General features: G+C 39.4%; 1 protein-coding gene across 2 annotated transcripts in view; it reads left to right on the top strand.

Annotated features, from left to right (window-relative positions):
* SCD1 (stomatal cytokinesis defective / SCD1 protein (SCD1)) overlaps nucleotides 1-25,615 on the top strand; it is a 470,752-nt gene that overhangs the window by 88,096 nt on the left and 357,041 nt on the right. Inside the window, exons 4-5 of one of the 2 annotated variants that reach the window (XM_089426037.1) lie at nucleotides 124-265; nucleotides 466-566. In XM_089426037.1, the coding sequence (XP_089282163.1) occupies nucleotides 124-265; nucleotides 466-566 (243 nt within the window). Of the gene's footprint in view, nucleotides 1-123; nucleotides 266-428; nucleotides 567-25,615 lie in introns of those variants that run through there. The other variant, XM_089426039.1, reaches the window with a different exon arrangement.

The raw sequence follows: 25,615 nt of genomic DNA, 5'->3' as shown, positions 1-25,615 counted from the left end.
AAATATCCCATATTATATGTGATGGCTTATGTATAAACTATTTTGTATATTTCATTTGTGGCCTAAGAGCGAGGCATACTTTCTGTAGATTGCAGATTTGACATGTTTTTCCTTTTTTCGCAGCAAGCCAATATGGGAAATTGTGATGCATTTGGTTCTTAACGTTCCTCTACCAAGTCCAGGAAAGAACTGCATTTTATTTTCTATAGAGAATACTCTTCTCTCCGTGGAGGTACCTCCCAAGGATGGACTTCCTCATGCTGATGTATGTTTTCTTCCTTTATCACCAAGGTTTCTTTTATTTTGATAGCAGGTGGTAACATTTCTTGTCTTGTTCATGCTTACAAAGCGTTCAGTTGGTGTTGCACCTCTGTTAGATGTTAATAGTAATGTTATTTATGGTCATTTTTTTCGCTTATTTATTTCAGATGGTGCTGCTGGATTCAATTGCTACTTTGAATGCAGATTCCTTTTCATCCACTGGTGCAGTGCTTGGATGTTGACAACCTAATTCGACTTTTTACTGCTGTTCTTCTTGAAAGGCGAATTCTACTTCGTGCAAACAAGTATGTAAACCTATGATAAATGCTCCTCATTATCAAATATTATGCGTACTCTACTCAATGACTTGACTAAAATAGTAATATACACAAAGTTATACTAAATATCAAGATGTGGTGGGTGTTCATAAGTGTGAAGTGTTCTGATTTGTAGGTTATAAAATAGTGTGATTGTAAATCAACTTACCTAAGATTTGTACTACATGCTAAATATGAATTCTTACATCCAACATACTCTTCTAGTGTTTCTGACATCACATTATGTACCATGGTTATTATTTTAGTCTCCGATCTTATCCTTTACTATTAACATTATTGCTCTATTTTGGTCTCTTGGCATTTTGCATTTGAAAGAGTACAGGATAAAATCAAATTCCTTTACTTTTGTCAGAACCTGTTGTTATGGTGGTTGGTTGGTTTCCTTCTAGGGGCATGTCTTTGGGGGCTGTAATACCCTGTTTTGATTTCCCTATGTTTGGACACGGGTTGTGTAAATTGCCTATGTATGAGGACATTTTTGCATAAGTGCAGAGTCAAGGGTAACTCAACTTTTTACCTTGATCCCAACTAAAATATGATTGTAATGAAATTAATATTTAAATGGGCATTTGAAAGGGTACAGGATAAAATGAAATTCCTTTACTTTTATCAGAACCTGTTGTTATGGTGGTTGGTTGGTTTCCCTCTAGGGGCATGTCTTTGGGGGCTGTAATACCCTGTTTTGATCTCCCTATGTTTGGACATAGGTCGTGTAAATTGCCTATGTATGAGGACATTTTTGCATAAGTGCAGAGTCAAGGGAACTCAACTTTTTACCTTGATCCCAACTAAAATATGATTGTAATGAAATTAATATTTAAATGGGCATGAAATGAACAAGGGTAACTTGAAGAGTGGCAATGAGCTGATACCTGGTGGAAGGAAAAAGGGAGAAAGTGAGAGGGGCATGTGGTACCTCATTAAGTTACCCTCATACCTCATAAAATGCTTCAGAAAATAAACCTTAAGAAAACATGCCTTGAGATTACGAGCTGACAACTAGCCAACCACACAAAAGTCCATATAAAAGGTAAATTTTCCATTGTCTTACTCACTTCTTCCTCATTAGTCGATGATTGTTAATCAATAGTTTCAATGCTGTTGTTCTCTCCTTCACATGGTGCATTTTATGCTGCTGCGTATGTGTTCCTCTTGGTGCTGTTGTCACTGCCTCAAGAGTAGGAATTTGGGGGCAGGATACATGTGGAGAGATGGCTGTGTAAAGCTGTGATGTGAAATTCCCCAGTTGTGTGTGTGCGTTTGACGATCCATTGTTGTTTGCTATGATATACTTTTCGCATTCATGGAGGCTGGTAGTGAAGAGTTGTTGGGCTTTCCCGTTCCGGTAGGAAGGCGGGTGGGTTGCATGCATGTGACGCTGTGGAGAGATGAGATTTGAGCCTGTAAGAGTAAGCGTGATGCTTTTGTCAATTCATAGCCTCAGCTTGAGAGCAGCAATCATGTAATAGTACCTATGGTTGGGAGGAAAATATTCCTCTGTAACATTTCTGTGCATCTTAGTCATTCTATAAATAGTTGCTATTGTTATAACAATTAATGGTATATTTATTGTCATTGTTATAAAATAGACACACACTTCTGGAGATAAAGTCTTAAAGCTCAAGTGAGGCTTTGGTGTAATTAGGAGGGGGCCACTGTTATCTCACCAACCTCTTGTACATTTTAGGTCGGCTCTCCTTTGGCTCAAGGGGAGCTTCCCTAGGATAGGATTGCTGGGATTCTAGGGAAATGAATTCAAAGGCGATATGGAGTAAATCCATCAAAACCATTTTTTGAAAAGATTAAGAGAATAATGTTGATGGAAGGAGCGGAGACTAGTGTCGTTCCATTGGGCATATTGGGTCAAAAAAGGCTCCTTTTTTAGAAGTTACAAGTGCAAGTAAGATGATAATTAGTGTTGACTACTTCCATCCGTAACAAATTTTCCCAGTAGCCCATCAAGGTTCAAAATGATCAAGGTGAAGGTCCTCCACTAGTAATCCTTTGGTAGTCTTGAGAAGGGACCCATCAAGAAGAGATGAAGAGGGCGCGCCATCAACATTAGGGAAGTAACATCACACTAGCAATCAGTCAAAATAAAATACCATAAAGATATGAAGAGATCACTTACACATCAAATCACGCACAAGACTATTGATCCATGAACATCCATCATTTCGAAAGCATCCACAAGATAAAATCCTCAAGAGCGCTCTAGCTAGCCATCCATAACATAAGATAAATATCCAACCATGAGTAAAAATGAGGAAGGGCATCTCCTTTTGTTGATTGGAGTAGATAAGGGTTTTGCTTGCCTAGGAGCTAAGGCTAGTGGGGGGACCCACAAGACAACTACTTTAGCAAAATATTAATTTATTTAACTATTTCCTAAATTTGGATGTAGGAAAGATTAAAAATTCCTAAGTTAATTGATGATTTAATCTTATCCCTTCATCACGATTTAATCTTAGCCGTTGAGACTTGAGAGAGATGTTAGGGTTGAGGTCGAAATTATAAGAGATAGAGCGAGTAAGTGGCAAGTAAGTTGAACACAAGGTGTGTGTCAGATTAGTGAGAGGAAAATACTATGGTTCAATAGATTGCAGTGGTTCAAAATCTAGGAAGAAGAGATCATGTGAGGGCCGACTTTCCTCAGCTCCAAATAATATTTGCACAGTCTCCAATTCACACGTGTGCGCAAGGAGGAGAGATCTGTGGTCACACGAATGCGCAGATAGATAGATCTGTGTGGTCTTTGAACATGTCAAGTGCGCAGAAGTGAGATCAAGTTATCTTGGAGGTTGATCAATGTTTTCCTATCGTGAAGGGGAAGTTCTCCCTTGTAATATTCTGAAGAAAACCTTCTTGTTGAAGATAATAAAAGACATAAAGTTGCAGGTTTTCACTGGAGTTGGGGTTTCTTGGGTATATCTTTTGTTCTACATGTTGAATGTGTTTGTCTTTAGATCTATTTATTTTTGGCTATGCATGTCAAGTTAGAAAACTTGGTGTATTCGTAATTTAAGTTTATGGAACAACTGTTGTTTGTATTTATGTTGTTACACTTAAAAAATTGTGAATCAGTTACTGTGCTTTAGGGAAACCTTACATGGTATCAGAGCGTAGCCTCTTATTGAAGACCAAACACAATTTTATCTTCAGTAGTAGGTTCTACGATTCAGAGGGAGCAAGTTTATCAGATCTATTTGGCCACTAGGGTTTCTGGGCAATGCGATTTGTTTTGAGCAGTGCGAATTGGTAGTATGGCATATTAGGGTCTTAAATTTGAAGACAGATTACATGGTGTGTCCAACATTTGTTCGTGGCATGAAAGAATAGCAGTGGCGCTGGAGGAGCAAGGGGTATGGGAGTTTGTTGATAATGTCCTAGCTGCACCCACTGACCCTCAATAGTTGGCTCAACATAACAAGAAGGATGCCAAGGCAAGAAGAATCATCTTGGATGGAGTCAAAGACCACGTTATTTCTCACCTGACTGGGAAGAAAATAGCCAACGCCATGTGCAACAATTATCTCTATCAAGGTTTGAGCGAGGGCAAAAAGTTGGTATTGAAGGACAAGCTCAAGAATATTAAAATGGCCAAGTCAGATTCTGTGGTATCTTACCTCACCAAGTTTTTCCATGTAAAGGAAGGGATCGCTAGTGTGGGAGAGACAGTGCCAGATAGAGACCTGGTGAATTTTACTCTGTTGGGTTTCACCAAGTTGTGGCAAGCCTTCACAGATGGGATTTGTGCGAGAGAAAAGCTTCTAGATTGAGATTGGGAGTGATTATGGGGTGACTGTGTTCAAGAAGAGATTAACAGACAAGCTGGGTCTTGTGTTAATACTGAAGAAGAAGAGAACTTTGCCCTAGCCAGTGAAGGTGGCAGATCTAAGGGAAAAAAGAGCAGTGGTGGTGGAGAGTTGAGCTCCAAGGGTGAGAAGAAGAAAAAGGATCTCAACAAGATCAAATGCTTTTCATGCTATCAATTTGGGCATTATGTTATTAAATTCCCAAATAGGAAGAAAGGGTCCAAGAAGAACCAAGTAGCAGCTGTATAGAGATAGATGGGTTCTTTTCTCATTTTGAGGAGTTTTCACTCATTGCTTGCATGGAAAGCTCAATGGCTACCAGTTTATGGTATGTGGACGATGGTGCATCCTATCATATGACAGGAAACAAGAAATATTTAAGAAAACTGTTAGAAAGGGACATGCAATTTGACATTGAGACGAGAGATGATGGAAAGTACATGGTCGAGGGTACTGGTACGATTCGATTTGCGAGGGAATTTGGAAACCTTTTGTATCTTAGAGATGTCCTTTATGTACCTAGGCTCAAGCGTAACTTTGTTTCAGTTTTAACATTTGAGGATAAGGGTTATGAGGTGACCTTCAAACAAGGTAGGGCTTTTATAAAACCATTAGACTCCGAATCCCCCTCGGGCAACTCGGAGTTGGGTCTCACAGACTCTGGGTGGAGACAGGTCACCACATCGATAGGACAGATAGAATTTGCTAGCTCTGTCACTTGCAAGAGATAGAGACAGAGACACACTTCATCTTCGGATGCGTTGCTTACTACGAGATTCGAGGTCGTTTCCATTGTCTCTTCAGGTCTTCTTAGACTTTGATCAGCTTCCTCAAATATGTTGATCAGAGATGCCTTGCACTTTATCTCTAGGAGGCCTTCAGATTTCGGGCTTGTTTTCTTCAGCCCCCCACCAGATTGGATACCACGCAGAAGATCATGGACTTCTTTAGGGCGCTACCATCAGCGCGGGGCACCAAAAGAACCGTTGACCGACCCACAGACACTGAGACCAGATCAGTGCGGTCCTGGGGGGGCCGAACCACCAGACTGCACCAATGCTCCAGGATTGGACCCACCCCTGGGAGGTGCCCTAGAACCTCCAGGCGACAACAGCGACAACCCAGTATGCCCACAGGACAACAGAGTTTGACAAGCTTCTCTCAGTTTTCTTCTCTCGACCTCGGATGTTAGGAGTAGGAACTGGGCAAGAGACTCCTTCCCCCTTTCTTCTTCTTCTCCTTCTTTGCTTCATCGCAGTGCTTTGTTTCAAAGCCGAGAGCTTCTAGCTTCTACATTTACATTTACTTAGATTATAGATGTATTTCTGCTTTTTAAGAAATGTTAAAGGGGACCGTTTGGTCCATCGACTTGGCATGATGTAATCATTGTAACTGGCAGTCCCGTTGATCTATTATGGTCATTTGTTGGACATTAATAAAATTATCTTATCTTCATGTCATTTTATTTTAGTCCTTGAAGTTATTAATTTAAGACATTCTTCATGCCAGTTTTAAAAGAGAGAATTTGAATTTTTGGCTCCAAACTTGTCAAGTTGACACCCCTTCAATTCAAGTCAGCCCTAGTGAAGAGACACCCATTCGAGCTAGCCAAAACATTGTATATAAGGCACTTGATCTCCTCCTTCAGGCACAATTCGATCTCTCACAAGACATGACATCTTCTGGGCATCCAAGCAAAGGAAAAGAAGAAGGACAAAGACTTCTTAAGTATCTTTTCTATCTCCCCTTGACTTCGCACATGTGGTTCTCTCTCTTGGAGCTTCACATGTGTAAGTTTCTGGGCATATTCTGGGCAATAGGTCAAACTTTTGGGCAGTAGGTCCAAATTTTCTAGGCAACATATTCTGGGCAGATTTTGGGAGGCCAAATTTCGGCCTAGGCAGATTAGACAGGGTCGAGTTTTTTGGGTAGAAGATTGACTTGACAAGAGGGCAGTTTGACCATAGCATTGTCGGTAAGTTTGACTATCATATTTGACTAGAAAAATTAGGTGTATCTCTTGTTGAACTGAAGAATTTCTCTAAGGAAAAGGTTGTTGGGTTTTTTCCCCAAGTGGGTTTTGCCAGGGTAAATCTTGTGTTATCTTTGTGCATTGTGATCTCTATTGTCCTTGTGCATTTATGGTTGAATTTCTGAAGTGAAATTGCTTACTGAGAAAATTGGAAGTTTCCTTTGGTCATCAATCACTCCCCATATTACTAGTCATTTCTCAAATCCATCGTCTCCTTTGCCCTCATAATAGGCATGGATGAATTCTTTGGCCCTATCCACAACACACACCTCCTCTACTCCCACTCAATAGCTCCCTTGGTATGACACTAGCTTGCATATGGCCTTCCCCACTCGTTTATGGCTAAATGATCAAACATGCCACTCATTTAAAAGGAACATTCACTTCACTTCCTAGATATAAGCCAAGAGAGATTGAAGAGATATGAAGCTAGTGGCAAAATGTGTGATTATAGGACAAATCAACTCTCTTTTTTGTTGATCTTCTCATCAAGCTAAGTGCAGATGCATAATTATATATAAATTTGTGATGCTCCTAGCTGATTAAAGGATATCCTTGATATAAGGAAATTTCTCAATATCCTGTAAAGTCAAATAAGTACAATGTTCAACACAAGAAGTCCAAAACAAAGTAGGATACCTCAACGTAAGAAACCTACTAGTGGCGACATAATTAGTGGTGTTTTTGGTTATGGCTTGGACAACATTCTATGGACCTACTTCTCGAATGAACCTATCCAACAATTCACATACTATATTGCATCTTTAACATGTGCAGATGCATTAATAGATTTAATAAACATTGCCCCTTTCATACAAGTGACTAAGAAGTTAAGAAGAGTCATGCCCTTCTGATTAGTGCAACCATATGACGTCACGATACATCCAATGATCTCTCATGATGCTTTAATTTCCTCTAGTACAGTAGTGCTAATATAGTAGTGCAAATCGGCCTTTTCATTTTGAAGGATAGGCCCTCTCATGTCATCATAGGCAAGAGCGTTCTACTAGGGGCCAACAATAGAAACAACATCAAGCATAGCTTGGTAGAGTGGCTTGTTCTTGATAATTTTGAAAGGCATGTCATTCCTTAGAAAACATCTAACCACCAAGTTGTCAACTTCTTGCTTCTCCTTTATCTTAACTATTGACTTGATAGAAGGCTATGCACTAGCTGTGGTTTTAGGAACTAAAAAAGATGAGGTCATTGTGGAACTGGAAGGTGAGGCTAAAGAAACATTGTTATTTCTTCCCACCAAATCTTGCAACCCCTCCCTGTCCAAGCATTGGTTTCACAGTTTCCTTTTTATCTTTGAGCATACTTAAATTTGTAAGTGATATGTTGGCGATATGAATGACTTTTGGGCTTATATTTGGGTAGATGTGCAGTTTGTAAATTTTTTTCTTTGACCCACTAATGGTTTTCAATTTCAATAAGTTTTCTTAGTTTAATGCTCATTCATAAATGCATATTCATTTGAATTTATAAATGAAAGCACTTTGGATCATTTACTTTGATCATTGAGAGGAAACTCGGAAAATCAATCACATGAAAGACACAAATTTTTTGGGCATGTTGAAAAGTGTAACTAGGTTCGGTCTTTATAATGACATGTAATTGTGATTTTATGTAAGAGATGTAAAGAAGAAAAATAAAATTATTGTAATGCTTGCGTCATGGGTTTCATGAGCAAGATATTTTATTTTTAGTTAAGGCTCCCATTGACAGCCTTTAGGAATTTTGTCATCTAGTCATAAAGTATAAAGAGTCATTGTCATGTAATGAAGACATGTTACACATTGTAAAAAGTCACACTTGTCTATGTAAAGTCATCCTCCAAGACCTTGTCACTAGTTCTCTTCAAGTCGGCCTACAACGAATGGAGAAATATAGAAGATGATGTCGACCCTCCTTCAAGTAATCATGTTGGCCTAAAGGACATGAGAAAACATGTATATATAGCATTGCTCGGCCTCATTTGGAGGTAAGCATTTCGGTGAAACAAGCCTCTATCATTAGTGCGAAAATCATCTAAAAAGGACAAGAAAAGAAGCGAAAGATGAAGGAAGCATAGCAAAGGGAGGAACACTTTGGGAAGTTTGATTTGGGCTAGTATATTCTCCCACGTGTGAAGGCAGCATATCCGAAGGCATCTAGAGAAGGTCAAAGAACTTGCAATTACATTTAGGTGATCTTGTTTGGGTAAAGAATCTCACTAAAAGAAGCCGAGTAGAAGTGCTATCAGTCTCTCTCTCTTGAAGAGACTAATTGAGGAGCGAAATTGTTCTAGGGTTTTTGAAATAGGGTTGTAGACCTAAGAGACCAAGATTCTCAAGGAAGTCGAGAAAGGGAAGAGGAAGAGCAGTGTGGAAAGGAGGAGACCGAGATTCTCAAGGAAGTCGAGAAAGGGAAAAGAGGCTAGTGACTTGGTCTTGGGAGGACTCTAGTGTCAAGGGTATTTGTCATGGTCATGGTGGTCGTCAATTGAAGATCTATAAGAAGAATTTCGTTTGGGTTTTCTTCTCAAAGAGAGAGAGATTTTGGCCCTAGCTGACAAGCCTATATACGTGTCTCTTGTCTTTTGTTGTTCATGATTAGGTAATTATCTTGATGAAAAGAACACAATAATAACCTTAAGAAGAGAAGGTCATAATCAAGAAGTAAACGTCTATCACAAGCAAATATCACAAGAAGAGAAATATCCTAACTATTGATGCCCTAGATTTATCAACATGGTATCAGAGCTAAGGTGCTTGTTAAAATTGGAAACTAGGGCCAACTTCCACCTTAGGACAACTCATATGATGGAGATGATTGTTGCATTGGTTTCCTCCTTTGGAGAGGTACAATTTTGATATAAAGATCATCTCATTTTGACAAGCAAAAATGGAATTATGAATTTATTCTTCTTATGGACAAATGGTCAGTCAAATGTAGGCTCATGGAGCCCAATAGATGGGTATCCTCACCCTCAATGAATTGTATAAATAGGAGTGACCCTTCCCTCATTTGGACACTGACTAATCACACATCACATCATCTCTTTCTTCTCTTTTGTTTGGTTCTTACTTCTTGGAGGTAGCTTCTCTTCTTCTCACGTGTGGCAGGAGGCCGAGTTTTTTTGGATCAAAGCAGGCCTAAGATTCAGAGCGCTGACCAACATTGACCAAGGGCGTTTTGACCAGCGTTGACCTCGGTTTTTGGGCCAGAATTCCGATTTCTCTAGGCTGCATTTATTGGCACAGAAATTAAGGAGTTTGGGATAGTTTGACCAGTGTTGACTTGAAATTTGACTACAGAAAATTACAGCAGTGTTTCTCTCTCCATTGACTGGGTTTGACTGAATTGTTTTGGGCTGACTTTGACTCTCCTAGATGGCCGAATTGGACTGCTATTGATCGAGCTGCTTGGAGGACGTTTTGGGTCAGCTTTGACCACCGTTGGCTTTTTGATTGGGGCTGCATTGATTGCTGGTTTGACTGCTGATTTGATAGGACTGTTTTGGGCATGTAATTCTGATATTTGTACTCTCTCTCTGCTGAACTATTGAAGAATAATAAGAAGATTTGATCAAAGGGTTTCCCCACATTGGGGTTTGTCCCTAGCATCTGCCACATCTTGTGTCCTCTTGTCTTGGCTTGTTTTCTGCATATGATTTTATGTTCTATCTGCATTTACTATCAATGTTTATAAGTTAATGTGATTGCTATTGGATATAATTGGAAATTGTCATTGGGTTGCTAAAGGAACATTGAAGTAAATTGTGCTTTAGTATAGAACATACCATTGTTATAAAAAATTAACATGGTATCAAAGCTCAGGTGAAGGAAAAGCCCAAGCAAGAGTGAAGCAAAGCAATCATTAAGAGAAGTTGTTGGACAAGGACTTGGAATTAGTCGCAATGACGACTACATCTTTTTACAAATCTGAGGATAAGCTTAAGGACAAGTTCGACTATCATGCATGTAAGATGACTTTGGAAGAGAATGATGCCATGGACTATGTCAAAGGAAGAATAGAAAAGCCTCCTTCAAATGCATTCGCTGTTGCTCAAAACAAGTACAAGAAAGGTGAGGTAAAGGTTAAGAAGATTATTGTTGATTCCACTCATAAGCCTTTGGTTGCATATATTTTTGATTTGGAAACATCTAAGGAGATGCATGAAAGCCTGGTTGGAATGTTCAAAGTGAACAATGCAAATCAAATTCTCTTTCTCAAGAACAAGCTAAAAGATATCAAGATGGATAGAGGAGAATCCATCCAATCCTACTTCATGAGGATTACAGAGATCAAGAATGATCTCCTATCTATTGGTGAAATCACTGGGGACTGGGAACTCTCTCTTATTGCTCTTGGGGGCCTTACAAGAGATTGAGATGTGTTCAACACTACCATTCTCAACAATGAAAGGATTCTGGGATTTGATGAACTATTGGCCAGATGCACTCAAGAAGAAATAAGGATGATGGAAAGAGACAAGCCCTCAAATGGAAACAATCCTAGTGCCTTCGTCGCTCATTTTAAGAGAAGGAACAATGCTGGTCCAAGGGATCAAGGACAAGGATGCCGAGATTCAGAGAAGGAAGAAAAGGAAGGTGCTTCAATTGTAATAGGTTTGGTCACTTCGCTAGAGAGTGTCCTCACAAGAAGGATATTCGGAGAGATGATGACAACAATAACAACAACAACTTCAAGGGCAATGGAAATCAAAGGAACAACGGGTTCAATAACAAAGGAAAGAGGAATGCTCTTGTTGCTCGAAATGGAGGTGGTCGTCCTCCCAAGAAGTCGAGAAACTCCAGGTATGACAAAGTTAATGTTGTTAAGCAATTTTTTTATCTTATTTCTACCCTCTCCACCGCCTCTCCTCCTAGATACATTGGACCGTTGGTTGGTTGATAGTGGTGCCTCAAGGCACTTCACTGGGTACAAGGAGACCCTCTCTAACTTGGTTGAAAAGAAGACAAATGTGGAGATTATACTTGGGGATAATGCCACTTATCCCGTGAAAGGAATTGGGACTGTTACTCTTCACTTAAATCAAGGTCAAACCCTCCACTTACAAGAAGTGCTATATGTACCTGATTTGAAAAAGAACTTGGTTTCTATTTCTGCAAAGGAAGATAAGGGTTTCAAAATGTCATTCATTAATGGGAAGTATCATATTTGGCAAAGGAATCTAAGAGATGCATTCATTCTAGGATTCAGGGTTGAAGGTCTTTATTAGGTTGGGGGAAGTTCGTTGGGAGAAATGGCTTGTGATACTTCTCTTCAATCCGAATTATGGCACCGAAGATTTGCTCACGTTCATTTTAAAGCCTTACCTGATGTAAGGAAGATGGTCATATGGATGCCCGAATTAAACTTAAATCATGAAGGTGTTTTTTAGGGATGTGAAGCTGGAAAACATACAAGGGGACCATTGCCCTCAAATGAGACTCAAACCATCGATATTCTTCAATTGGTCCATTTTGATCAATCTGGTATATTGTCCGTGACATTTTTGGGTGGATATTTGTATTATGCTATTTTTGTGGATGACTTCTCTCGCAAGCATGGACCTTTTCTTAAAGAAGAAGGATGAAATATTCAAATGGTTCCGTTCCTTCAAAGCCTGGGTCGAGAATCAAACAGGGAAGAACATTGAAATACTAAGGACCAATAATGGGACCGAATATGAGTCTAATGAATTCAAAGACTATTGTAGAGAAGCTGGAATTAAGAGGGGGGACTACAACCACTTATACTCCTGAACAAAATGGTGTTGCTGAAAAGAATAATCTTACTATCATTGAAGCCACCTGGCCTATGCTTCATGATCAAGGTCTTCGAAGTTCTTATGGGGAGAAGCTGCCAACACCACTGTGTATGTCCAAAACAGATGCCCAAATCAAGCTTTAGAATTCAAGACACCTGAAGAAGTATTCACCGGTAAGAAACTTGATGTTTCTCATTCTAGAATTTTTGGTTGTTCCGTATACTTTCATGTATCGAAAGAGAAAAGAAACAAACTAGATGCATCTGGGAAGAAAGGAACATTTGGGGGCTACAATGAAACTTCGAAGGCATATAGAATCTATATGCTTGGTCAAAGGGAAGTGGAATTAAGTCATGAAGTCACTTTCGATGAAGATTCTTCTCTTAGAAAGATTCAAGATATTCCTATTCCTAGGAAGGCCAATGATGGTGCTGATGCAGAAAAGTAGGATGAACTTTTGTCTGATGAATTGATGCTCGATGTTGAAGGTCCGATGGATCCTGTTGATCCACTTCCTAGTGAGCCCTCTACTTCAAGGAAAAGGCCTTTATGGCTCAAAGATACTCTTGAAGATGCCGAGAAACACATTGCACCAAGGGGAACATTTCGTGAAAGCAAGAAGCTGAATAGGTACCAAGGGTACTTAACTGCCATGAGTACCATTGTACAATCTGAGCCTTGTACATTGGAGAAAGCTGTGAAGCAACATGTTTGGAAGGATGCGATGAACGAAGAGTATGAGTCGATCATGAAGAAAGATGTTTGGGATGTGGTACCTAGACCCAAGGATAAGTTTGTGGTCACTTCGTAATGACTTTACAAGATCAAACATGGAGTTGATGGGAGTGTTGAGAAATTCAAGGCTAGATTTGTAGCTTGAGGCTTCTCTCAAAAGGAAGGAGTAGACTATGATGAGATATTTGCACCAATTGCTCGATATACCACCATTCGTTCAATCATAGCCCTTGTTGCCTCGCAAGGATAGAACCTTCATCAGATTGATGTCAAAGTTGCCTTCTTGCATGGTTCGCTTAAGGAGGAAGTGTATGTGGAACAACCCGAGGGGTTCGAGGTTCAAGATCGTGAGAGACATGTATGCAGGTTGAAGAAAGCCCTCTATGGGTTGAAGCAAACCCCTAGGGCTTGTTATGAGAGGATTGATAACTATCTTATGAAGATGGGATTTACAAGAAGCGATGCTGACCTGAACCTATACTTCAAGGTTGAAAAGGACATACCTCTCATTCTGGTCCTCTATGTGGATGATCTCTTTCTTACAGGTGATGACCCTCTCATTCATCAATGCAAGAGGGAGTTGGCTTCTGAGTTCGAGATGAAGGATGTAGAACTGATGCATTATTTCCTAGGATTGGAGGTCTGGCAGAAGCCAGGTGAGATTTTCCTTTCTCAAGGAAGATATATTGTGAAGCTACTTGAGAGATGTGGGATGGTGGATTGCAAGTCTTGGCGCAAATTGGCGAACCCTTTTGAGTATCGTTAACTTGTGGGGGCACTGATGTTCTTGTTCAACTCTCGTCCTGACATATGCTTTGTTGTGAACACGTTGAGTCAATATATGGTCTTGCCTCATCACATTCATTGGATTGCTGCCAAGAATCTCTTGAGATATGTCTAGGGCAAAATCCACTATGGACTGAGATACATTGCCGGGGATTTGAGACTGCATGTATATACAGATGTTGACTAGGTTGGCCGTGTGGTGGATCGTAAGGGCACGTCTGGGTGCTGCTTCTCTTTGGGGTCTGCTTCTATATCTTGGATGAATAGGAAGCATAAATTGGTTGCACTAAGCACCGCGAGGCTGAATACATTGCTGCGAGTATGGCCTGTTGTGAAGCAGTTTGGTTGAGGAAGCTCTTTAGTGAGCTATTCGAGCACGTGCTAGATACCATCGTGATCTTTTGCGACAGCCAGAGTGGTATTCGCCTATCAAAGAATCCTATGTTCCACGACCACTCCAAGCACATTGATATCAAGTACCACTTTATCTGGGAAATGGTACAACGGGGAACAGTTAGCCTGCAACACATGAGGACAGATGAGAAGGTTGCTGACATTCTCATGAAGCATCTCGAGAAGGTCAAATTCTTAACCTTCCGAGAGAGACTTGGAGTTGTGGAACAACCCCCTTATGAGGGTCCCATATGAGTTGGACATAGAGCTTTGGGAGGTCCTGGGGGTGTGGGGTACTTCTTGGAGCTAGCTATTAGCGACCATAGGGTGAGTGGTTCACCTTCCCCTAGTGGTGCGCTGAATACAGGGTGAGTGGTTCACCTTCCCTTGTGGTACCCCATTATGGTTGACATTTGTGTAGGGTGAGTGGTTCACCTTCCCCTACCTAGACACATGTATGTAGGGTGAGTGGTTCACCTTCCCCTACGATTGATATATGCATAGGATGAGTGGTTCACCTTCCCCTGCTGATGCTTCGACACATATCCTACTCATAGAGTCCAAGACTCATGGGAAGTACCTCTCATTTGGCCAATGAGTTGGGAAAAACTGGTTAGGGACCATAGCACTATCGATGGACACATTGTGTACTACCATACTCCCTATGACTAGGATGCATGGTGTTCAACAACTTGATCTGGGATCAATCACTGAATTTAGTCAGTGGAGAGTGGTATTATACACTTTTAATCACTTCTTCATTATTACTTCATGGTTCAACAGAGCAAAGTAGAGCAGTGATGACATGATGGTTCAGGATGACAGGTTAGCATGATTGGCATGTGGAATTGGCCCTAGTTGAGAGGGAGTGTTAAAATTCACAACTAGGGCCAACTTCCAACTTAGGACAACTCATATGACTGAGATGATTATTGCATTGGATTCCTCTTTTGGAGAGGTACAATTTTGATATAAAGATCATCTCATCATGACAAGCAGAAATAGAATTATGAATTTATTCTTCTTATGGACAAATGGTCAAGGTCGACCTCAGTCAAATGTAGGCTCATGAAGCCCAATAGATGGGTCTCCTCACCCTCAACGAATTGTATAAATAGGAGTGACCCTTCCCTCATTTGGACACTCACTCATCACACATCACATCATCTCTCTCTTCTCTTGTTTGGTTCGTACTTCTTGGAGGCAACTTCTCTTCTTCACACGTGTGGCAGGGGGTCGATTTTTTCTGGGTCAAAACAGGACGAAGATTCAGAGTGCTGAACAACATTGACCAAGGGGAGTTTTACCAACGTTGACATCAATTTTTGGGCCAAAATCTCAATTTATCTAGGCCGCATTTATTGGCACAGAAATCGAGGAGCTTGGGATAGTTTGACTAGCGTTGATGTCAGATTTGACTGCAGAAAATTACAACAATTTTTCTCTCTCCTTTGATTAGGTTTGACCGAATTGTTTTGGGTTGACTTAGTGATTTAGGAGGGAAACCAACTAATTTTAAATTCTAAATTTAAACTTTAAATCGTTGGAGCCACAACGAAAATTTCCTTTTGAATTATGGGCCATTAAATTTACTTTTGGACCATGGCAGAATTTTCTTTTGGCATTTTCCTCCAAAATTTGTTTTGACCATATTAAATTAAATTTAATGACTTCCTTCCTAACTTAGAAAATTATATATTGGCACATCATTCATGATTTGGAATTGCCCAATTGTCCAACCAACACTATTATGCCACATCATCACCCTTTAGGGCTTTGAGCCAAAAATTGGGCATATCTCTCAAACCGTGAAGGCCCACAAGACGCTCCACATATCAATGGAATCAACATGATGAGGAAAATCCAATGGCGAAGGTCTCTGAGGCAAATTCAATGACCTGATTCTTCAAAAACTCCAATAAGTGTGGGGTATAAAGATCGTCCAAGGAGACCAAACCCTACAGCTAGGGTTTCATAACTGCATCATCTCATCCATGAAAACTAGTATACAGATGACATCAATGATGACATCCTACACCTGTTGTAGCCTTTTTGACATCAATGACAACATACTCAACATATATGCCTTGGCACACTATTTGAGGTTGCGACACCCTTAGAAATTGTTATAACCACTGAGTGGAAATGTTCCTCTGAGATCCATTACTTGAGGAGTTCATTATTGCATTGGAAGAGATATCCTAAGTAGTGTTGCTATTTTTGGCATTGTTTTTCCATCTTAAAGTTGTTAACTCGTTAAACAAGTGGGGTGCTCTCCTAGTTGGCATCCTGGCGGATTCATTGGTATTGGGCAACCACCTTTTGAAGGATTATTTTATAGTTGGTGGCCTTACATTCAAGAAAGGAACCAACTGCCGTTTGCACACATCTCATGGGTGTAGCTCTCATGGATCTATTTTATATTATTGGGATTGGTTAATGTGGTCCCATAGTCGCTTTTTGGCACACTTGTCAAGGCTACACATCCTCTTGTGAATACTTTATTATATAGTTGGTCAAGGGCTTTATTTGGCATATTCAAGATCATTAGAGAGAATTCTCCTCTCTTGGAGAGCACCCACCTTCCTTTTAGCTTTGCATATATTGATATTTTTTGGAAGCAGGTTGTTGGAGGCTAGTCTTGAAGTCTGTTCGAAAAGAGAAGGTGACAAATGGCATCTTGCATGGAGCCTTTTGCATAAAATAGGAGGCAAAGTGCACCTCATTCATTTGGCTTCATTAATTTATTGTTTATGTGGGCATTGTGCCTTCGAGAGCCCCATTGATGATTTATTCTAGCATTTCTCTTAGAGAATAAATTGGATCTAGATTCCATTAAATAATATTTGATTGTAAAGGAGATTGAGATCACATCTATATAAGGATTTGTGCCATCCATTGTATTGGATGATGGGATTTAGGGAGATCCCCTTAGTAGTCTAGTTGAATGTGTTGTGAAGGAAATATCTTGCTAAGCGTTCTTCTTGTGAGGCATTATGTTTTGGAGAAAATCGTGCTTAATATGAATGCTGGGAATTTCTTGTAACAAATATGTTTTTGAAGGATAAAATCCGGTTAACATTGCTCCTTTCTTTTGAGAAATGTAGTGGGCAACAAGTGTAGGCGATTTCTGTTACTTTGATAACTGCTTGTGATGTATTTTTACTTTACTTGATTAACTCCTTCTTTCCTTTATTATTACTAGTGTTCTCTATCATCAAACAACTACCAAATCATAAAGAACAATGAGACAACATGACTCAAGATATAGGCGATCAACTAGGGCCAAAATCTCTCCAACGGAGAGGAAAACCCATCAGAATCCTTCTCTTCTTATTGAACTTCAATTGACGAATTCCAAGACCTATGACCCTTGACCAAGACAATCCAAGACCAAGTCATCCTTCCTTCTTGACAGCTTCCAACAACAAAGTTTGACCTTCCAACAACTTCAACAACTTTGACTCCAACAACAATTTTTGCAACTTTGACCTAGCAACTTTAGTAACTTCGACCTTGATGCAACTTCAGTAGCTTCGACCTAGCAGCTTCATAACTTCGATCTAGAGGCAACTTCACAACTTCTATCTTGATGCAGCTTCAACAACTACGACCTAGCAGCTTCACAACTTTGATCTAGAGGCAACTTCACAAATTTGAACTTGCAGCTTCACAACTTCAACCTTACAGCTTTGAGCAGCTTCAGAATTTCATCTAGCCCAGAAACTGTAGAAACCCTAATGAAAGAGAGAGAGAGAGAGGCCCAAAAACTTTGATCTTGATCTTCTTCTTCTTCTTTGTCCTTTTCCAACTCCTACCTTTAGGAGAAAGAACTTGCTTGAGTGAGTGTGCAAATGAGGTTGAATTCCTTCTTATTTATAGGCTTGTGAGGGGTACGAATTGCTATCTTGAGGCCGACTTGTCCCTTCATATACGCTGACTTGATCTTTGTGCCATGACGAGGCCTTGGAGGGTCTTTTGACTCTATTTTGACTCAATAAATTTTTCTTTACAATATAGAACATGCCCAAATAGGTCTTCAATACATGACAATGACTCAATTGACTTTATGACAAACGTAGAAGCACTTCAATGGGTGCATGACCTAAAAATAAAGTTCCCTTGAGCATGAATCCCATGCCTCAAGAACACAAATAATAAATTTATTTTTCTCTTTTCATTAAATACAGAAAATCACGATTACATATACCATTATGAAGACCAAACCTAGTTACATATTTCAAAACTCCCTCTTAAATAGGGAGGTATTCATAATCCATATAGGGTACTTGGACATTCTCAATTTGAAGAATTCCCATAAGAGTCGGATTGGTAACCCACCTGTGTAGCATCATATCATCTAGCATTGTCACATAGCAAGGCCTTGACTAATAGCTCTATCTCTCCACAAGATCAGAGCACAATGTCCGCGAGACCAATGACTTATAGGCACCCTCATCATTGTCTCTCGGAACATACCCCACCTGGGTTTTCTCAGAATATGTTCCACTAGGACTATTCTCATCTTGGATTCCCAGTCCTCAAAGAATATCTGTCCTCTACGACTACTCTTATCTTGGATGCCCTATCACATCCTCAAAGAGTATCAGATGCCAAATGCTTACTCAATCCTCCATTCTATCTTCCCAAGTGAAGACAAGAATGATGTGTCTATCTCTCCCTCTCAACTAGGGAGGACATACCCATTCCAATGAAGGAATGTACCCATTCCTATAAAAGGAATGTACCCACGCTCACTCTTAATCAGGGACTTGCTTCCAACAACTCTCTAGGTGGAGATCATGGGACAACCAACTGCTTGTAGGACTTCCTCTTTCGATGTCATGAATTCTTTTTTTGATACAGAGCTTGCATCTTTTTGAACTTTTTCGTAGGGCACAAACCATCCATCACTTTCATTCATGAATCCTGTTAGTCATGTCTTCCTTCTTTTCATCGGAAAGTGATTCATTTGTCCATATCTGACCTTCCTTCATGCGTTGCTACCTTCTTCATGTCATGTTTCCTTCAAGATCTTTCATCCTACCACATGAACATCAGTTGTAGATGACATCTACAACTCTTCCCTTAGCAGACCTACATTAGCCCATCAAGATATCTTTCAAAAATAGAAAATGAACATTAAATCAAGATTACCTTTGTGATGGTCTTTCATCATGTCATATTTTTGTTTGCATCAACATCTTGCATACATATTGACACATCTCCAAAAAGATATACAATGTCAAGGGTCTCTTTCCTTTTCAGACTTTATCAAGATATTCATATCTTTCCTATCATAATCAAATATTTTTGTCCTTGGATGTTGATTGCCATCTCCATAGGTGCATTTTTCATGATATTTTCCTTTCTTTATTCACACATTTCTTCCCAAGAACTTCAATCATAGTTCCTTCAACTTTGTCAACCACCTCATATTTCATATGAGGACATATTATGTTGATTTCATCTAGTCAATGTGTGAATCATGCCTTCATTCATCCTTTCAAAGGAGGAGATCCTTTCTTGGATCATACTCTTGAGGTAGAGCATTCATCCATGTTATCTGCAACTATATGACATGACTTTATTTTAGCAAATAAAAGCATACATACCTCATTTTCTTCCTTTCGAACATTTAGACTTCCTTCAACAACTTCCTTGATTGAAATGACTTCAATCATCTTGACCTGCTTCACTTCTTTTGACATCATACCATTATTCCTGTTGGAAAATCAATGCAGTTATATTAGGGTTTGATTCTCCTTTCTTGATAATTACCTGTGAGTGTGTTGCCTTCTTTTACTTCTTTATTATCTTATCTTTCATCAAGCAATTACCATATTATGTGTGTATGAAGATTATAAAACAAGAGACACAAGATATAGGCACTATGCCAAGGCAAAACCCCCTTCGAGGGGAAATCCCAGTCAAAATAATTGTTCCTTTAAATAGTATTCTTTGAGACTCTTCACCCTAGACCAAGACCAAACTTACCCTCCGCACCAAGTCAGCCTCCCAGAGCTTCGACCCCTTCCAGCAACTTCGACTAGGTAGCAGCTTCTGGCAACAACGAAAACTTAGGAGACTTCGATCTCCCAATCCAGAACACGAAAGAGAGAGAGAGAGACACCAAAAGTTTGATTTTCTTTCTCTCCTTAGACTTCCCAAAACTCGCACTTCGTTCGTCCTCCCAACAACAGACTTCGTACTTCTCCAACTACTCTTGAGATATCGAATTAGCTTGAGAGTTGATGCTCGAAATGACTTCGTCTAGCTTGTATTCATAGGCTTCTTGTGGGTCGAATTAGGGTCCTTTACGTCGACTAGATCTCTCTTAGGCCGACTTGATGTGGAGGATACATAAATCATATTTGACTCAATACTAAACCTTTTTACATAATTCAAAAGCCCAAGTAGGGTCTTTGAATGTACAATGACTCTATAAACTCAATATTAATCCTAGGAGTCCACAATGGGGACTTTGACTGATATAATGATGACCCAAGCATGAAACCCATGCTTTAATAAGTCATTGTTACAATAATAAAAATTCTTTTCTTTATTCTTTTGACAAGTACATTACATGATGACTCAAGTACATTAATGAAGACTGAACTTAGTTACATTTTCCAACACTCCCTCTTAACTAGGGAGGTATTCATAATGTACAAATACAATGGAAGATCTCAAACTATATGAACCATGAAGAACTATAGGCACCGCAATGCCATGGACTAGATTTTTGACTAGGGCAATCTATCCAAGTGGGAATAAGGTGGACTCAAGTTTTCAGCCCCTCTAGGTACTATTAGGATTAATTGCTAACCACCAACCCAAATATCCAGGTGTGTATCCAACACAGAGCTCAATAACCAACACCACATTTCCAACTTCAGGACCCAAACTTGAACACAAAGTGCCGACCAAATGTCTTCCAAGGCAATGCTTCACTCGCAAAGCCTCAACAAATCTCTTCCACACTCTTATCATCAATACAATCAACAATATCTACCAAACCAAGCAGGTCCCTTAGATATTCAAACTTTTTATTAGGAAGAGCCTATGTCAGTATGTCTGCTACTTGTTCATCTGTCAAGACATACTCCAACTTCATGATCCCATCCTGCACCAAGTTCCTAATAAAATGGAATTTTGTTAGGTCCCTATACTATTAGTATAACCCCTTATTGTTATTTGTACAACCCCTTTATTATATTGTTGTGCCCATGTAGTCCCCATATTGTTATTATTGTGCCCCATAGAAGCCCACTATTTTTATTATTGTGCCCTTACATTATTATTGTTATGTCGGCTCTGATTATATTATGACCCCTTAGACTCCTATAGATGGAAAGGAGGTCTTGTCATTTGTATCATCCAAGAATTGTTCATTTGTGTAATGTAAAGGAGGTTGCCCCCTCAAAGAGGCTTATTTTGAAGGCGTTGATATGTTTTTTCTATCTTTTTGTGAGCTGGTTTCATAACATTTGGTATCAGAGCTTTGGATTCTAGGGTTTCGCTGCTCCAAACAAGTCATCGTGGAATTTTTGCTATAACTTTTTTCTGCGACGTTTCAGAAGCTAAAAAAAACCCATTTGAGCCGAAATCGTTCTGAACTTCGGGTCTGAATTTCAGAGCTTGTCTCGCTATATTTTTGAAGATATGATCTGAGGAAGTTAGGGTTTTTGCAGACTCCCGAATTACATTCCAAACAAGTGACCTGGGGAAAATCGTCATAACTTTTGTTTTGAGCATCAGATTGAAATTTCGTAAGAAGTTTTAGAAAGAGGATGGCCTATAGTTTTATGTATATCAGTTTCAGGTACTAAGGTCGAAACAGTGACACGTGGCACTTCGTACAAGTTCGCTCTACTGAACTAGTCTATAATCAGGTCACCATGGGAGATTTGACATAACTCTTCCTTGGAGAATCCAATCTTGATCAGACTTGCGGGGTTAGAAAGAGGACTCAAAGGGCTACTGCAGGACGCGATTTCAGATATTCGAGATCCACAGTTACAGAGATACAACAGATTCAATATCGAGCTCTTACAAAGTGGAAAAAAGGGTGTGTAGTTTTTTTTTTAAATTTTGCATAAGATTGGTTTGAAAAATTAGTTTGAAGGAATTCAAAGGGAATAGTGAAGAATTATTAGCATTAATTGATGCCCTGAAGAAAGAAAATGGAAACACCTAGTAAGCAACCTGAAATCTCTAGCATGACTCGTGAAGAAGAGGAAGAAATGCAACATGATATATCAAAATTACAAGACCAAATACAACAAATTTCACTCTCACAAAAGGTAACTGAAGCCAAGATGAATGGCGTGGAAGCTAATATGAATGGCGTGGAAGCTAAGATGGATGGCATGGAAGCTAAGATGAATGGCATGGACGCTAAGATGGAAGAATTGAAGATAAATTTGAATAAGTTGCTACAAGAAATGGTTACTAATGGTGAAAGGGTAGTAAAAGAAACTCATGATGAGAACAAAAGAAATGTTAATCATGATTTCATAGACTCTAATGTTGGATTGAAGACCCACCATGTTCCAAAAATCGATATGAGGAAGTTTGATGGCAAGGATCCCGGAACATGGATACTACAGATGGAGCAATTTTTCGATCTCCATAATGTGCAAAACACACAAAAGGTACATATTGCAACTTTATATTTGGAACCAAATCAGTTTGTATGGTATCGATGGCTTTGCTCTTGTAAACAAATTGTCACTTGGGCAATTTTTACGGAAGAAATGATAGCACATTATGAGGATACAAAAAGCAACACCTTTTTTAGCCAATTGATAAATCTCAAACAAAAGGGTTCAATGATGGAGCACATTGAGGACTTCAAAAAATTGAACATAAGGGTAAAAGATATTCCAGAGGAGCATAGGATTGATGTGTTCATAGGGAATTTAAAGGATAATATCCAACATGAGGTTCGCCTTTGGGAACCTGATTCATTGGAGAAGGCATTCAGGTTAGCAAGAAAAATGGAAAGAAAAATTATGGCAAACAGGAAGCCTACCACTCACAACTATAAAGATGGAAGTGTTGTTGCCCCTAGCCTTCCACAACCTACAAGGTTGACACCACAACAATTGGAAGAAAAAAGAGCAAAAGGGCTTTGTTACAGTTGTGATAGCAAATACACTAAAGGTCATAAGTGTGCTGAGAAGAAATTATTCTAAAAATGTCAAAATAAGAGGATATACTCCAGGAACAAATCCTATATAAAGAAGAAATGAATCCGACCATATCTTGTAATGCATTGGCTGGAATTACCACTCCTCAAACTATCAAGATAGAAGGACATATCAATAAGCAAAAGGTAATAGCGTTGATTGATTCGGGAAGTACCCATAATTTTATTCATTGTAAGATAGCCAAGGAATTGAATTGCTTCCTATATATCCAACACCAGAGTGTCAAGTAATGGTTGCAAGTGGAGGAACCATAAATTTCTCTGGAAAGTGCCATAATATCAAGCTATCCATGGGAGAATATGTATTGAATAGCCCAATGCTTTCCATTCCAAGGGGTGGTGCTGATGTTGTACTAGGATTCCAATGGCTACAATAGTTTTTAATTTTCAAGAACTTTTCATGAAATTTTGTGTGGAAGGAAAGGAAGTTGAATTAAGGGGTATTGCAGGGAAACTGGGAAAGATAATCAGCTCTAACGGTATGACAAACAATAAGGCGTAATTGCACAATTATGTTCGCTAGAGGTTCCCACATCGAAATTATCTATTTCTCCAGATCTCCAAAAAGTCTTGGACAATCATTCCAAGGTATTTGAGACTCCCAAAGGCCTCCCACCTATTCGTGATCATGATCATGCTATTCATTTGATTCGAGGAAGTGTTCCTTCAAACATTAGGCCGTAAGATATCCCTATGCCCAAAAGAGTGAAATTGAACATATGGTTGCAGAAATGGTAGAGGCTGGTATAATTCAACCTAGTCAAAGTTCTTTCTCTGCTCCAGTAGTATTGGTGCACAAGAAGGATGGATCATGGCGCATGTGTTCGGATTATAGGGAGCTCAACAAGCTCACTATTAAAGGTAAATTTACCATTCGTGTCATTGATGAATTATTGGATGAATTGCATGGATCAATTTACTTCACCAAGTTGGATCTTCGTTCAGGATATTATCAAATTAGAATGAAGACTGAAGACATTCCGAAAACAACATTTAGAACTCATGAGGGTCATTATGAATTTTTGGTCATGCCTTTTGGCTTTACCAATGCACCTTCTACATTTCAAGGTTTGATGAATTCCATTTTCAAACCCTTCCTTAGAAAATTTGTGTTAGTATTTTTTAAAGATATACTAATCTACAACAAGTCTTGGAAGGATCATGTTCAACATGTTGACAAAGTGTTTAAACTATTGGAGGAGAAACAATTATATGCAAAAAGCTCCAAATGTTTCTTTGGAGTACAAGAGGTGGAATATCTGGGTCATATTGTATCTCATGAAGGTGTTAAGGTAAACCCTAGCAAAATTAAAGCCATTAAGGAATGGAAAATCCCCACATCCATAAAGCATTTGCGAGGATTTCTCGGGTTGACAGAGTATTATGACAAGTCTGTTAAGAATTATGGAAGAATAGCAGCACCTCTAACAACATTATTGAAGAAAGATGCATTTTCATGGACTCCAGAAGCAACAAAGGTCTTGGAACATCTTAAAGAGGCAATGTGCCAAGCACCGGTCTTAGTTACGCCGGACTTCACAAAAACCTTTCTTGTGGAATGCGATGCTTCAGGAAATGGAATTGGTGCTGTTTTAATGCAAGATGAAAGACCCATTGCTTTCGAAAGTCGTCCAATCAAAGGAAAGTATTTACACAAAGCTATTTATGAGAAGGAAATGTTGGTAATACTACATGCACTTAAGAAATGGTGACCCTACCTAATGGGAAGACACTTCAAGGTAAAACGGATCATGATAGTCTTGAATACCTTTTAGAACAAAGATTATCCTATGAAGAGAAACAAAAATGGGTCACAAAGATGTTTGGTTATGAATTTGAAATCATCTACAAAAAAGGGAAGCAAAATGTTGTGGCAGATGCACTCTCAAGAAAGGATGAGGATGTGGAAGCATTGTATTGTGCTATTTCTATTATCCAACCAGATTGGATAAACGAAGCAAGAGATGAATGGAAGAAGGACGAAGAAGTGTGGCCACTCATTCAAAAGTTGCAGAAGATCCCAGTTCAAACAATATTTCCAGAACTTGACGAGGAAGGAAAAATCATATTGGAACCTGGAGCAGTCACAGAAACAAGAACCCGACAGCTACGAAATCGACCAATTTTAGAGTATCTCATCAAGTGGAAGAACTTACCATTGAAGATTCCACATGGGAGGACAAGGATTTTATACAGAAGCATCGAGAACTACTCAAGCGTTGAGGACAACACTTTTTGAAGGAGAGGGGCATGTTAGGTCCCTATACTACCAGTGTAACCCCT

Source organism: Pinus tabuliformis, chromosome 6 (assembly GCF_031772625.1).
Source record: "Pinus tabuliformis cultivar Carrire ecotype Pingquan chromosome 6, CPIR1, whole genome shotgun sequence".
In the NCBI taxonomy this organism is placed as follows: domain Eukaryota; kingdom Viridiplantae; phylum Streptophyta; class Pinopsida; order Pinales; family Pinaceae; genus Pinus; species Pinus tabuliformis.
The sequence above is the reverse complement of the archived record's forward strand: the minus strand, read 5'-3'. Positions and strand labels throughout refer to the sequence as shown.